This window comes from Gymnoscopelus braueri, assembly GCF_963280865.1.
Source record: "Gymnoscopelus braueri genome assembly, chromosome: 2".
Classification (NCBI taxonomy): Eukaryota; Metazoa; Chordata; class Actinopteri; order Myctophiformes; family Myctophidae; genus Gymnoscopelus; species Gymnoscopelus braueri.
In genome coordinates, this window is record NC_137604.1 from 19,225,841 (window position 1) to 19,242,121 (window position 16,281).

The 16,281-nt window shown below is 39.8% G+C and overlaps 3 protein-coding genes across 3 annotated transcripts in view; all 3 read right to left on the minus strand.

Annotated features, from left to right (window-relative positions):
* LOC308078670 (uncharacterized protein) overlaps positions 1 to 16,281 on the minus strand; it is a 67,909-nt gene that overhangs the window by 44,519 nt on the left and 7,109 nt on the right. Inside the window, exons 3-5 of the mRNA XM_080419939.1 lie at positions 1,976 to 2,074; positions 528 to 740; positions 65 to 415 (exon numbers count right to left, since the gene is read on the minus strand). Coding sequence (XP_080276065.1) covers positions 65 to 415; positions 528 to 740; positions 1,976 to 2,074 — 663 coding nt within the window. The remainder of the gene's footprint in view (positions 1 to 64; positions 416 to 527; positions 741 to 1,975; positions 2,075 to 16,281) is intronic.
* LOC308105509 (sialoadhesin-like) lies at positions 6,785 to 7,609 on the minus strand (the record flags this gene model as incomplete). The annotated part of the gene is made up of 3 exons (XM_080456281.1): positions 6,785 to 6,876; positions 7,131 to 7,388; positions 7,495 to 7,609. The coding sequence occupies 3 exons, from the start codon at positions 7,607 to 7,609 to the stop codon at positions 6,785 to 6,787; spliced, it is 465 nt and encodes a 154-aa protein (XP_080312407.1).
* LOC308105513 (sterile alpha motif domain-containing protein 3-like) lies at positions 8,764 to 15,964 on the minus strand (the record flags this gene model as incomplete). The annotated part of the gene is made up of 6 exons (XM_080456294.1): positions 15,877 to 15,964; positions 15,388 to 15,417; positions 11,174 to 12,200; positions 10,922 to 11,077; positions 10,121 to 10,210; positions 8,764 to 9,072 (listed from the first exon to the last, which is right to left on the minus strand). Exons 3-6 carry the CDS (start codon positions 12,182 to 12,184, stop codon positions 8,764 to 8,766), a joined length of 1,566 nt encoding a protein of 521 aa, XP_080312420.1. The 5' UTR covers positions 12,185 to 12,200; positions 15,388 to 15,417; positions 15,877 to 15,964.

The window sequence follows — 16,281 nt, forward strand, 5'->3', positions numbered from 1 at the left end:
ACAACTGAGAGAAGAAGAAAAGTAAAGTGTATCTTTAAGTTCAAAGACTTTATCAATAACCCACCTGTCAAATATATTTGAACTCCAGGATAACCAACATATTTTCCTCCTGCCTGATTTGAGTGAAATCGGAACTTGTATTTAGCTGAGTCACTTTCTGTCAGGTTTTTGATTGTCAGGATGTGATGGTTCTTCGTCTGTCCAGAGAATTCCACTCTGCCTTCATAGTGTGGGACCTCGGTCAGTTTTGAGGGATTCTCTTCACCACTTTCCCATGTCGTAAACCAATATCCATCTAACAGTTGATGACCAGTGGGGTATGAATAATTACATGATATGTCCACTGATGAGCTGACCAGAGCACAGATACTCTGTTTCATATAATTCACTCTCCAACAGCTTTCACCCTGAACACCTGAAACATATACAATAAGGAAACTAAAAGAACATAAAATGTTGAGACATATTCACATTATGCAGCATGAAAAGAGCAATTATCTCAAGCAAATCAGCATGTTTATACTCACACATTGAAGGAGATCGGAGATCATTTTGGCCTTTTACATCACAGTAATAACTGTGATCAGAAGGACTAGAGACATGGTACTGCTGACTTTTGATTTTGTAGTCTCTCTTCTTGAACCATCGAAAGGTGGGTTTGGGGTCTGTCAGAGTACAACTGGTACTACAACTCAGTATAACATTCTGTCTGGTAGTAGTGCCCACTTCAACATGTAGATCTGTTCAGAAGATGAGTACATACAGTAGGTCATCAGTAATGTTGGCTGTAAAAATGAAGATTTCTGCTGTGACTGGTGATGTAGCAAAGGAGCAAAAAGATCATACAACACAAATGCCAGTCATTATTTCATAATCTTAGAAAAGACCTCAAGCTTATCTTTGATTAGTCATGTTTTATCTTTCCACTACAGACCTCCCAGCATGCTAAAGATATAGAAACAATTACATTTGAATTCTCATTGAAATTATAATATTAAGCTAAAGTTCTTAAAAATGTTAATGAATTCCTCAGAAACGAGTCTGGAATTAAACCCACACCTATTTCAAATGAGTCTATTAAGCTCTCAGTTCCATCAACAATTTGGAGCCAGGGAGTTATTATGTATTTAGATACTATAGATACTGTGTAGTGGAAAAGTAACATTACAGCCCTGGTTAGGCCAGCCGGCCCTGGCGGAGATATGCGGTATATGCGCTCCACGAGATATGCTTTCTTCTTCTTCTTCTTTTTTTCTCAGCCTAGCCAATGCCTTTGATTCTATAATACCTGCTCCTTGTTTGTTTGTCATGTTGTCATTTCTCTCCAAAGACAATTGTAGTCTGCTTGAGTCCAATCCACTATGTCTCACAAAATAATTTTTTTAAATAAAATACCGGTCCCTGTATTTTTTCAGCATCTAATTTTAGAGTTGAGAATTTTACATTTTATTCAGTAGAATGCTGGCGCTTTCTCGATGAGTCTGATTAGTTACTAAAGGGGGCTGCCAAGTCTTTGAGAGGGAACTTTTTTTTTCTTTCAACATTTTTAAATTACTGAAAATAGAACATTAATCCAACATGTTATTAGCAAAGATCATCTGTGAACAAAAAAAAAACAATTTAATTTACACTGATGATACTGCAGTTCTCTCATATAAATCTATGAAGCCATCAAAGCTGAACTTGTACTTTCAAGCTAGTCTCACAATGAGACAATCAGCTATATGTTTTGAAAGCCTCGTATCAAGTTGCATGGAGAGGCTTTCTATAAAAAAAAGTTGAATGTGCAACACAATTTTATAGAATATATGAAGTGGGGTTCCCTGCTTTGTCTCTCTCTCAGTCTCAGCTAAGGGGTCCTTGGCCTGACATTTTTAATATATGGTTTAACAAGATACAGTGAACCTCACACCTTAGGGATTGTAAACAATTAGTAACTGGAATAAACAGATAGATAAAGATAATTGTGTCTAACCTCTGAAGTATGTGATAGAACAGGAGTTATTCATCAATGATATAGGACACATTCTCCCACCAGCATAGGTCATTCTAACGCAGCTCGGATTGACAGAATCTAGGAGAAATAAATTACATGCAGTCACTGACATGATTTTGACAAACACATTATGTAAACACTTATTATTAGTCAGAATAGTTAGTGCAGTACGTGGCAGCATTTATCCATTTTAGCTATCTACCTCAAACTATATAATAAAGAATCTCAATTATAAACAGATATACTCACCGACTGAAACATTAGGGGCTTTGAGAGCTTCATGACCTTTAACAGCACAGGAGTAGATCACTTCTTCCTCACTGTTGACAAGGAGTTTATACCAGGGAGACGAGTCCTCATAGAGAAACTGTCCATTCTTATACCACATGTACAGTAGGTGTGGCTGTCAGTCAGAGGACAGCTGGTACTGCAGTTCAAAATCACTCCCTGTCCCTCTCTCAATGGACCAAGTATCACCTTCACCTGTAGGTCTATATACTCACATTTGTATACATGTTCTTTAGAAATACACAATTAGCAATTAGATTATTTCATTAATACATTTCTTGCATTGTAACTATTACTGTACCTGTGACACTGAGACTAAAGCTTGAAGTGTCAGTGGAGTTTGTGCACTGGTATATTTTTGCATCACTCGCTCTCACTTCATTGATTCTTTGAGTTGACTGACCATCTGGAGAATTGACTATATAACAGAATATCAGACAGCTGTTTGCAATGAAAATTGTCTAATATAGCAGTTTGTGTTTATTGTGGGATGTGTACCTGAGCATGGCAGATCTACTGATGATCCCTTCAAAACACACATGTGTTTTGATTGCTCCACAATTCCTGACACAGAATGCATTACATTATAAGAACACCAGGACAGATTTTAATCAAAACATGACATCACAGCAAAGGCTTCATCCTACAAGGTGATGTGGCAGTGAGGTATGGTTTGTCATCATTTGTAAAAGACCGTCCACACGCCAAGAACGGTAACATGTCACGGTCAACACATCACTCAGATTTACAGAACGTCATTGTTCATCAGTGTGGATGCTCACATCATTATCGTTATACAGTAACTATCTTCATAGATATCATTGTCTCTGCCAGGCTGGACATGGGGTACATGTATCAGTCAAATATTTTCATATTCCATTCCAATTGGCTTGACTGACTGCCAAAGTTTGCGGGCCCTGGGAAGGCAACCCGGCCTGGCGAAGACCTGCACTCTGTGGAGTTCACTTTTCTAGTTCTTGATGTGAACGGCATGTTAGTGTAAGTGTAGTGCCAGACTGAGTTGTTACACAACTGCTAAACCTCCACCTGCAAAGGGTGAATTACGACTGTGATTTACAAGAGGACCATACTGTGTGTGTTAACTGGCCTTAGTTTAGTTCTGTTTACTGTCCTCAGATTATGTACTGTATAAGAAATGCATGTGCCTTTCTTTCTCTCTCACACACACACACGCACGTACGCACGCACGCACGCACGCACGCACGCACGCACGCACGCACGCACGCACGCACGCACGCACGCACGCACGCACGCACGCACGCACGCACGCACGCACGCACGCACGCACGCACGCACGCACGCGCACACACACACACACAGACAGACAGACAGACAGACAGACAGACAGACAGACAGACAGACAGACAGACAGACAGACAGACAGACAGACAGACAGACAGACAGACAGACAGACAGACAGACACAGACAGGGTGAAAATGCAGAAACAAATTCCTACCTGAGACAGACTTGAGAATAGCCACAAACACACATCCTGTTACAGCCAACATCATCTTTTGGTTTTTAGCTAGAAAGATGACTGAATAAAAACATTCATGACAGCTTCATTAGAAAATACTGCGTTAATATATTCATTAATTAATTATTAATAACATACCATTTCTTAAAATCAACAGCACTTACTTACTTACTGAGTAATGGATGATAATTTGTTGAGCCTGAGACAGTAATTCACACATATGGCTTGGGTTGTGACAACATGGAAAATACTTCCTTCCTCTTTATTTTGAAACTCAGAGTTCACTTATGCAATAGCCAAGTGTTTAGTGCACATACACCACATGGGTGCAAAATGTCCTTGTGACAGAGTCCCGGTTTCAATTCCCGGCCAGCCGGATCATTCGCTGTTTATCATTCCTCTATTCTCTCTCTCTCTGCATTTACTCTCTTATCTCTAACTAACTGACAAGCAAAGTTCTGAATCAAACATGGTGATGCTTGATGTGCTATAGTAACAGTGATTACTTGACTCAGTTAGAGTAGCCTATTTATAGGAGAATTTTCAACTGTGTTTGATATGTGTCTTTGTGCTACTCCTGCAGTGGTTACTTACAGTATCACATGACAATAGATTGATTCCACTTAGCTCCATTTTAATTATGCTTAACAAGGTAGATGCAAAATGGCCACAATTGGAGTTTACATAATATTAATAATAATAATAATAATAATAATGATAATAATAATAATAATAATATATTCCCCTTTTTTCATGGGCGCAACCCACATACTCCTGTGCAGCTCATCCAACAAATGCATGTTCCTTTCAAATGGCGCTCCATTAGCAATAGACAGGGAAATAGACAGGTTTTCCAACGATATAAAAGGAATAGCCAAGAAGCATTGTTACAACAAATAATGCACCAAACACACATTTCAGAAGTTTATATACAGCATTTTCAAAACAATGTTACAAGATTGTAAAAATTATATCAAATAACATTCTCCATCCGTTCCTCCATCCCTTCCTCCATCCCTCTTTCATCTATCCATCCCTCCATTCATCTGTCCCTCCCTTGCTCAATCCATCCATCCCTCCGTCATTCATCCATTCCTCCCTCCATCCCTCCCTCCATCCCTCCATCCATCTCACTTCCTCCATCATCCCCCCCTCCATCTTTCACCCATCTCTCCCCAATTCATGCATCCATCCGTTCCTCCATCCATCCATCCCTTACTTCCTCCCTCCATTCTCATCCCCTTCCTACACTCATTCATTCATTCATCCATCCTTCCATCTCTCCATTCATACCACCATGCTTCCTTCTCCAGTGTGACATCACACATCTGTATCAATAGCCAAAGCCACCCGTCCCAGGCCACCAACAACTCCCCCTCCAAAAAAGCCCTTCCCTGCTGGATGTGTCAATGTGCTCCCCTTTGGGAGGCATGTATTGAATGAAATACTAAAGTTAATTAAAGAGTTAAGATGACAGGAAATAAGAATAAGTTAAAATAAAACAGAAAAAGAAGAGATTAAAATTACAGTTCAGTACAAGAAATTAATAAAAAGTCTCAGTAGGTATATGCTTGTAGGCACCTTTGCAAAGATCCAACTAAACCAAATAAAACTTCACTAAATATGGTGGATAATGTATTCATATCCTGTAAAAGGTCCCTGTACAGGTACTGTACCTAACCTGAATGAATTTAGCACAAGATCATCCAAGCTGCTGCTCTGTGGGTTCTCTCTGTCCTGAAGTTGTAGGGGTCATCTCCATGGCTACAACGTCATAATAATCAGGATCAGAGACTGACTGATGGAGAAAAAATAAATATTAGATTCAATCTGCTAGGTAGGCTGCTTACTTTTTATCTTACATAGTTACTTTGTAGCAGCGCTTTATTCTTCTACCTACTACTCTAAATCCTCAGCCTTGTTATTGTTAATCAAATGACCAAGGTCACTTACCCTGGCCTTGTACTATTAGGTGGCTTAGCAAAATTACCATTACGAAGCGGATAAGAGCACCACATTTTTCATGAGGCTTCTTTATGATAAAATAACTGTCCGATTCACCTTTGGCCTTAACTTTTAAATGACCTATGGTTCAAAAGTTATAGGCCAAAAGGTTAATCGGCATGTTTTTTTATTCGATTTTTTAAATAATAAAAAAAAAAATCCTAGGCTAGAATCCATTAGTAGGTCTTAAAGAAGCCTCATGCAAAGTTTGGCGCTTTTATCCGCTTCGTAGTGTTTCGATGCTTCGGTAATGTTAAAAATGGCATTAAGCCACTGGACAATATTTCTGGATAAGAGCGTAGCTAAATGGCACAATTATAAGATGAGAGAGGGAAATGTCTCGTCTCCCATCCTATATTAAAATTGACTTAAGGGAGCTGGCCGACCGGTCGGCGGCCGGACCTCTGACACCATGTCACATGGTGACACGCTCATGTCACCATATAAGGAGTTCCCAATGCAGCTACACCCAAATATGGAGTGTGTTGTCTAACCTAAATGTGTCACCATGGCATCAGGCGCAAACAAATCAGTAAGCTCCATATATGGGCACAAAAGGGGCATGCCCATATATGGGCATATACTGATGACATCAGGGATCTCCATATATGGGCATTAAAGGGACAAGGACTGACAGATACAGAAATCTCCATATATGGGCATACCAGTCGGATCAGCGGTGCGACAGTAAGGGCCGTGCAGCGGCCAGAATCTTTTAGTTTTAATATATTATATTTTACATCTGTGAATCTTTCTTTTACTTTTCTCTTTTGTTGCTCTCTGCAGGACACACGCATGCACGCATGCAAACGAACACACATAGATTTGAATTCTGTAAATACCTGTCCAGTCTGTGCTGGGTCAGTGCTGGAGTTCAGAGTTTTCTTCTTTCTGTATTGAATAGGTAAACAATAATAACTGAAGTCTCCATTTGTAGAAATAAAAAAAAGAAATGTAGATAAAAACTAGGGTGGATAAACATGATTTAAAATATTTTTTACCTGATACACATGCAGGCCAGAGAAAGAAAAACCAGGCAGAGACCGACTGTAGTGATTCTTATAACTGCATTCTTAACTGCTTCTGCTGCTGTACAGTAGAAATTACAGTATTTTTTGGAGTGATCATAATGTATGGTTGTATTCATAATAGTAAGTACCTCAAAATACTTTTTGTATTATCAGATTATCTTTGCAGGATCAAATTTGAAATAATGTTTGGAGAGAGACATGTTGATTAAAATAAATCTAAATCTATTGTGGTGTTGGTGGGAAACCCACATAATCAAATGTATACTTATACATTTTGGATCCTCAATTTCACAAAGTTAACGCTCTACTCACATGTGACAGTGAGAGTTTCTTCAGGACTTCTGAGCTCCTCTTGACCTTTGACAGCACAGGAGTATTCTCCTGCATGGTGACTGCTGACTGGGTCTAGAACCACATAGTTCTGTTGGCTCTGTTTCTGGGTTACAACTTGTCTGTTCTGGTACCACATGTAGGTGGGGTTGTCAGTCAGAGGACAGCTGCTGCTACACACCAGTGTCACTCTCTGTCCCTCTGTTGCCATGGCAGCAGGAATCATCTTCAGCTTCAGGCCTGAAAGTCACAATGGTCATCTGGTGTTATGTTGGGCTTGTCATCAATTCATTGTTTTATCACTAAAGAATAAAATTTGTGTACAAAGACTTGATCAATAACGTACCTGTCACATATAAGGTCACTCCAGGATAACCACCATATTTTCCTCCTTCCTGATTTGTGTACATTTTGAATTTGTATTCAGATGAGTCACTCTCTGTCAGGTTTCTGATTGTCATGGTGCACTGAAAAAAATAAGTCGTTGGATCTATGTGATTGAATAGTGGACATTGGTTGCACACTAATCGTTTGCATTGGCAGCACTCAATCCAGTTGTCTAGATTAAACACATCAATATTAACTTCACCTAATGTAATTGAACAAAGTTATTCATACATGTTTCAATCACGTTCTGGCAACATGATTCAGTCATGTTATTTTAACATCATTCCATTGATTTATAAATGTTTCAATCACGTTCTGGCAACATGATTCAGTCATGTTCTGGCAACATGATTCAGTCATGTTCTGGCAACATGATTCAGTCATGTTATTTTAACATCATTCCATTGATTTATAAATGTTTAAATCACGTTCTGGCAACATGATTCAGTCATGTTATTTTAACTTAATTCCATTGATTTATAAATGTTATAATCATGTTCTGGCAACCTTATTCAGTCATGTTCATTATTCTAGATACATGATATGATCATATTAGTCCAACACAATTCAAATAGTGCAAATACATTTTATTTCAAATGCAGGGGAATACAGTAAAGTGCATTGTGTAATGTAAAACACTGCATCAAATGAACATTTTCAACAAACAACAATATAAACATGTTAACATTCTTTTTTTAATACATTTTAGCTAATTTTAGACACCCACCTGTTATTTTACATTAGATTTTTTTTTTGTCTTCCCCATTAGTCACATTCAGAGAGAGATTCACAGTTTGAGAGAGGTTCTCTTGTATTCAAACAGAGGCAAAATTCTTAAAATGCATTTCTTCAAAGTCCAGGACTAATTCAGTCCAAACATATGGAACAAGATGCATGGTATTTTCTAATGTGAACAGTGGTTAGAATATTTATACATTTCTATACTTATTTGGGCCGTGAGTGAGAACGGACATAAGGCACATAAAAACATCAAACCCATTAAAACCGGAAAGTGCCATTTTAGATTTGAACCACTTTAACTAACACTATTTATACTAACTATTATGTTAAACTTTGGCCATTATTAGTATAAAACATGACATGTTTTGGTCAACTTTAAGATATTAAAGAGGCAAACAAGAGTCTGAGATTCTTTGACACAGTCTTCTTCAAAGACTGGTAGAATGTGTGAGTACCCCCCCTTCCCTTCACCCCCCACCAGTGAGCATCACTCACACTGGTGTAGCTTGGTCTTCAAGCTTTGTGCTTTGTGGGAGAGGACCCCACCATCCAACTCCATAATGATCTTCTGCAGTACCTCAAATGTGCAGCTGAGCTTTTTTGGGTAACTCAGGTTCAGAGAGTAAATCAGTCCCAACAACATGGCGGCTGCAAAAGCCACAGTCTCCAAATCTTGAATGACTGTGACCCCCTCCAGGACAATTCTGACATCGTCCTCACTGGCGGTGTTTTTTAGGCTGAAGATCCCCATGGTGGTCTTCTCAATCGCACCTTCAACGATCGTCTCATCCACATCCTAGTGTTCACAAAAAGGATTATTAGTTAAGAAAAAGCATTCATGAGACCAGCATTCAACACAGGAATCTCAATCATGAGTCAAGACTGTGATATAGCTCTGATTAGCTTGTAGTCAGGGGATATTAGCAGAAAAATGTCCAATCTTGGAATAAATTCCTTACCAAAAAAAATATTCACCAATGCGTTTGTAAAAGTGTCTAGTAACACATCTCACAAAGACTGAAATGCAGTTTCCCTAGGGGAATTTTTGACAGCTGCTGAAAGTTGGGGTGATGTTTATACCCACCATAACCTTATGCGGGGGAAAAAAATAAAAATGTAATTCTGTTTTAAGTAGCATGTGAGGGGTCAAACTAGGGTGTTTTTATGATTCTGAATCCATTGCAAGCATTTGTTTTGCACCAAAACCACTCCTTGGGCTAAAAACGGCCCAATCTCAATGGGCTTTTTACACAAAAAGTATACCTGGAAAAGGATGGCTATGGCCGTTTTATTTATTTATCTGTAGTTAATGAGATGCACTGTGCTTTGAGGCTGTGTCACTTTAGCTTCTTTCTCATATACAGAGTGGTTTGATCAAGTCTGATTACACTTTTTGTACTTTTTTGGTTGTCTGGCACCGAAATCTACAACCTCACAACGTGTTGTGAGCTTGTAGATCAGCTATTTTTGGTGAGACACTGGTGTGCAACTAAGTCATGTGTAAAGTATGACCATCATGGGAGATGAAGCAATCATTAGTAGCCCATGTTTCTCAGCCAACAGTTTAGTTGTTAGTTAAATAATCAGCAATCATGCAGTCACTAAAGGAGTGATAGAATAATTAGTCAGTGCTTTTAGTAGTATTTACCATTTTAGTATGTGTTTAAGTCACAACTATGTAATTCAACTACAGTACAGTTCATTTGAGTAGCATCACACTTGAGCAGAGTTAACAGAACACTGACGTCTGAGTGCTCAGCTAAAAAAGAGCTAATGACAGAGAAAGTTCTCTGGTTCTTAATCTAAGATGTACACATGTATACACTTTACAATTAGTCACTTACTATGAACTCCTGCACAAGGTCTCCAGGATCCTCGTTGAGGTAGAGGCAGAGTCCTTTCAATAGGAGGTCCCTTCCCGCATCAATGTCATCCTGAAAGATGAGTGACAGAAGAACAGAATACACACTTAAAACTAAAATACACAAATACATAAGGTCCTTGCAGCACATGTTTGGCAATACATTTTAAAAAAAATTGCTGTGCATGCACTATCATCATCAACACAAATCCTGCTCCAATGGCCACCTTTCCCTTTTAGAACATTCTATTTATGACCAGGACCACAACAAAGTTCCATACTTTATAGCAGCCCACCCCACACCTCCCCCTGAACTCTCAAAGGAAAGCAATGGGTGGAACAATGACAAGCCAGAGTGACTCTTTTCTAAAAAAAAATAAGAACCATGGTCCACAGGTTAAACTTGGGCTAGACACCTAGCTTAACCGAGTAAGACCTGAGGCCAATTCTAAAACAGTTTCCTAACAAAATTATGTTGCTATATTTCAGTGTTGCTCAAACTTTTTCATGTCAAGGACGCCCAAAACAATAATGGCTATCTACACGTTATAAAACTTGATATGGTGAACCAGATCAAGTTGATGGATGAGGAGTCTGGCGACTAACAAGACTTAAGTATCTGAGAGGAGAAAGCCGGGGTGTCCCCACAGGGTCCCACCCAGAGGATTCCATAGGCTGACATTACTGTACTCTGACCTGTGTTTAGCCTCACTTCCTGCTTTATGTCTAGCGACGTCCTTTCACTTGCCCACCTAAACATCTACTAAAGTATCAGATAACTTACAGTGTCCATGTTGTTGGTCAACGCTTTCAGTTTTTTCCCTTTCTGCCCAGTTGTGCTTTCAAACATCTTCAGCAGGTTTGCAGAGTACAGGTCCAGCTGTGATAGGAACTTAGACTGCAGAGGAATTGTGGTGATCCGTTTGAACTCAGCATTAATCTGAAAGCACACATATGGCTTTATGAGACAATTTTCATTAATATGGCACAGCGTTTACACAATAAGTCACATACGCTGTCACTAGTTCATACTAACCTCAGTCTCATCAAAGAGAGCAGGCCATCTCATTGTGAAGTCGCTGATCATGGGATCACAACCAATGACTTCGTGTCTTCTTAAAGCGAATGTTCTCTGCATTTTCATCTTAACAGTCTCTCTGTTGTTACGCTTCTTGATATCAGACAGAAGTTCAACTCGAATGTTTTCCAGTGAATCGTCATCTTCTCCACTCGGAAAGGAGGGGCAGTAAGCCACTTCACCTCTCTTTGGCTTCTTAACAGCAAAGGCAGGACTGCGTCTGCCATCTGGTTTGTGCTTCAAGGCATTTACAGTCACTTCCCGACATCCCATCTTCCGGAGAGTTGTGCGATAACTGGACAGCTTATTTTTAATACTCCTTACCCATCCAGAACATCCAGTCTCAGAGGCTACCTCTGTTAAGCAAGGATGTTTCTGGATGAGTGCCTGTGCGATTTTCTCAGCATCCATGTCTGCGAAATAGACTTTGTATTGGACTATCTCCTGGTTCAAACCCTGAAGTATGTCAGACCTCAGCTTTGGATCAGGGATCAGCCGCGTCCCTTCTTCTCTGTAGACTTGGCTGGCCTGCTCAAGCTTCAGCTCTGCATCATAAGTAAAACGGGGAATGTGGAAGACCTCTGGCCAAGAAGACCTAGGGGAAACGGACTCTTGAGATGAGAGCATCACAGTAGTGTCAGCAGGTGAAACGGATGAGGGTTCACCAGCGTGATTAGGAACGTGTGTCGGAGTTAATGGGCCATTGTCACAGCCCCCAGCAACAACAGGTCTGAGGGGCAGCACTTTGACTGTAGCTCTGTCTTGTATTTCTTCCATGGAAGTCAAGTCCTGGAAGATGTTTCCAAAAAGTTCATCCATGAACTGCAGTCGAAACAGGTCCTGAAGTTGACACTGCCTCCTTATCTCATTCTCCAGTTGAGTCACGGTATCTGGCAGGCCCAAGGGAAGGACCACTCTCTGGCTGCTGTTCTCCCCCAGGATGACTCTGAGAACTGCCGAGGTTGCCATGGTCCACCTTCTTTGTCTAAGGAAAAAGAAAAGCACACTCATGATACAAGTTGTAGTCAATTCAAGAGGCAACTTTGTTCAAAGTTGAATTAACCTGAAAAAAGCACTAGTATTAATAACCGTATCTTCACAGGCATGTTTTCACCACACAGGACTGTGGCTATATTGAAAATTCACACCTTTTGGGTTAAAATGTCAAGTTATACCTCTAAGATGTGAAATTAGTGATAGAAATCATAGCTATAGTGTTCAGTAATAGGGCTCTACGCGTCTCTCCAGCTCTAACTAAAATACATTTTCGGGTTGGTAGCTAATTTGACCTCATCAGCAAAGAGTAACCATTTATCAGCTTGTTTTATAGTGTTCCAGTTCCATTTTGTCTGCTCATTTCTTTACGTCATCACTTCCAATTTCACTCGTTTATCCTGTATGAGTCCTTCCTCCTGATTGGATTAAATTGGTACAACAACCTGACATTTCTTTTTGTGTATTAAGAGCTGGAGAGACAGGAAGACCCATACAACACACGTTTAATTTGTTACCTTATCACAGACAGATTGACCTTTTCAAGGTCACCATCCGTACATTTCCAACCCGATACTCAGCCAGGGGGTAATCATCGGCAAGTTCATTTACATCTACAAGATTCAGTCCTCGTGTAGGAGCTGGAGTCAGCTCATAGGCTCTATAGTGCTCATTATACCATCCACACAGCTCTTTCAAAATGAAACACAATCTCTGATCCAAAATGCATATTTGACTAATTTCCCCAAATTCAGGTAGGCCACCTTCAGACCCATGGGGAACTACCATCCCTACTCTGTAGTTTATACCCTTGCTCCAAGCATTTTTAGCCAGATGGATTTCAGATAGGTCAGGGTATCTTTGCTTAACAGCTTGAGCTATCTCCTCCTTCAAGATATCTAATGGGACTGTAGATACACTTGACACATCTAGCGTTGGTTTATCAAGACTTGGAGATGACAAGTGGTACCCCATCATGAATTGATGCTTCACAGCCAGTGACAACGGCACATTTTTAAAGCAACTGGTATGTTTAATAACCTTCTTAAAAAAACTGTGCTTTGCCTCAAATCTTAAAGTCCAAAGTCCCACAAGAGGTCCAAACAACCTAATCAATGTGGGGTAATGTTCCAAGTAGTGGTGTTTAGGCAGCAGTCTATTTTCAGGAAATAGCTCCTGATATCTTTGTCTATGCTCTGAGATTTTGCAATCAAGGTAAGCAATGGACTCATCATTGTGGACTGGCGCAGCAACAAGCTCCATAATCTCTTTTAAATCCATCAGAACCAGCCATGCTGGCTCGCCCTCAGGAATCTTAGTCCCTATTAGAAACGGGAGCAATCTTAACAGGCACCAGTTTTCATGTGCATTACCACCTATGGATTTCCTGCTTGAAAGATTTTGTGGCACAATATGAGGCTTATTAGTTTTATCAGTCCACTTATAGGGGAAGTTCAGAATGGCATTATTTATGCCCTCCAAAGTAACTTCTTGGATATAAATAATTTGAGACACAGTGCAAGTTCAACAGGTACAACGCCCTCAAAGATATCATGAGCAATGTCAGGAGGGTACCCAGTGAGGACATGGAAATGAGAAAGAGCTTTAGTCAAAGGACAAGCTTGTTTTACTCCAAAACTGCTAGTGCCACTCTCTTTAGCTGACTTTACATGAGCCTCATGTTGCTCTTTACTTCTGAGGCTGAATTTTCCTGCTCCCACTTCTTGTGATTGGAAGTCTGCGTTACTTGCAATGCAAAAACGGCAACAATAATGAGCTGTGAAACCTTCAACGAAGCCTGCAAGTGAGTGAGCTCCCAAATTGTCTGCTGCAACAGTTTGAACTGTACCTTTCAGAGTTGTTCCCAACTCCGAAACAAATATGCCTTCTTCTTCCAAAGCCCTGAGATCTTTTAGCAGTGGCTCTAAAACTTCCAAGCGATGTTTCTTTAGATCATCTGTTTTGCATAAAATGGCTAAGTAAATGGAGGACAAAGAGGAATTGGATTCTGGGGGTAGGTTACTGAGCACCCAGTATACACCACAAAGTTTGTGTTTCTTACGGGAGGTGCCCAGAGGATTACAGACTTCAAAGTCATCCGCATACAATCCAATAGATATTCTTAACTCGTCACCTGAGAAGAAATCATTTTTCTTAAAATGTTGGCCATCCCTGAAAGACCTATACAGATTCAGATTTTCTGCCTCTGCTTGTGGTCTGTGATTACCAACTACAAGGTCCAAAACATCTTTCCTATTCAAGAGCACTTGCAGGGATTCCAGAATGGGAACATACTGAAAGGTTTTCTTTTTTCTAATATCCAGAAAATATTCAATTGGCTCAACAACTTTGAAGTTAGCCTTATAGTATTTCTTACGTTGATATGCAGAACTCAGAGTGCCACCTTTCTGTATAGCTTTAGTTATAGGGTTAACTGTGCACAAAGTACTGGCTATTTCCTTTATGATAGATCTGTCAACTTGGAGATTGTGCTTCTGAAAAACTTGACCCAAAACATTATCAGTAATGGGAATATACAGAGAGCTAGTTATGCGGTGAAGCTCTTGTAAGAATTCATTGATTGTTTTACTTGGTACATGAGAAAAATGTTCAAGTTTCAACAAAGCTGCAGCAAAGGAGTGCTCAATTACTTGGGGAAGGTCCTCTGTGGCATCAATATTACTATCTGGTTGTACATCAGAGCATGCCTCACCTACTACATCATCATCATCATTTTCTACAGCTTCTTGGTCAACTGTTGCGGTAGTTGTCACAATATCTGGTTTAAAATCTAATAAAGAATAAGAACGATGTGTTCTGCTCCTGTGAGATTTAAACGTGCCACAGATATTTGTTTGATAGTTGCAACCCAAAAACATGCAAGTCACTACTTCCTCTTTCTTCAGGTGTGCATTAATGTGAGTCCAATAATCTTTTTCAGAGGCAAGATCTTTACACAGGCATAGATGGCAGCTAAATGTACAACCAGCTGAACGATTGTGACTGGTAACGGTCACATGACATCTGTTTAAATGAATTTGAAGAGCATTCCAAGTTCTAAAAGTACAAGGGCAGCTTGTATATATACACATAAAACGACAATTTTTCCCATGAATCGTATGTTTCTCTCTGTAATGTTTTAAAAGTTGGGACCTACTAGACACTGCTACAGCACACACCTTACACAGCCACATTCACAGCAACAGTCACTGAAAAAGAAGAGAATGTTGCAATTAGTGATCATCAATAAATCCAATGGATGTTGTTGCCGTCTGGCAGAAACCTTGCATCTCCACATTTTTTTATTATTTTAATACATGAATGCCCCATTTTATACTTCATCATGGCAGTGTCACAAGTAGGGAAACTCACAGCTTGATGCATCAGGTCGTGAGATTGGCGGTTACAGCAACAAACAAATTGTGAATATATTTTGAAAATCTTCACCTATAATAAAATGCAAATTTGGGTTGCCAGATTGAGTAGTTAGGTGCGTATGTCGATTATATGAATATTTAACCAATGAAAGTATTAACAATAACTTGTGACTGAACAACTACGTTCATTCAATGTTGTGGACATGCAAGGTTTCTGCCCAACAGCGATGATATTAAGCAGATCATTTGATAGTTAAGGTAGAGGGGAAGTGAATGAAGTCATATACTCACCACAAGAAAATGAGCCTACAGTACAATGAGCCTAGTTGACAGCGTGCCGGAGCGTGACTTGGACGCAGGGCGAGATTCAACCCGCTACACGGTCCGTTTGTCTGCAACACATCAACATACAACAGGTTACAAACATACAACGGTAACTCTGTAGTTTTACCAAAGTGTTAAAGTATTCATTCAAACATTTCTACAACATTGACTGCATAAGCAGTCATTTTTTAAGGTTAACAGGTTAGAATTTACCAGTGGAGCAGGGACGACAGGCTTGACTTGGATGCAGGGCGAGACTCAAGCCGCTATACACGTCGTTTGTCTGTAACACACCCACATCAAACAGGTTAAAAACATACAACTGGGGTGCCATATTGCACTTGGCATCACAAACAGAGAGAACAGAGTTTG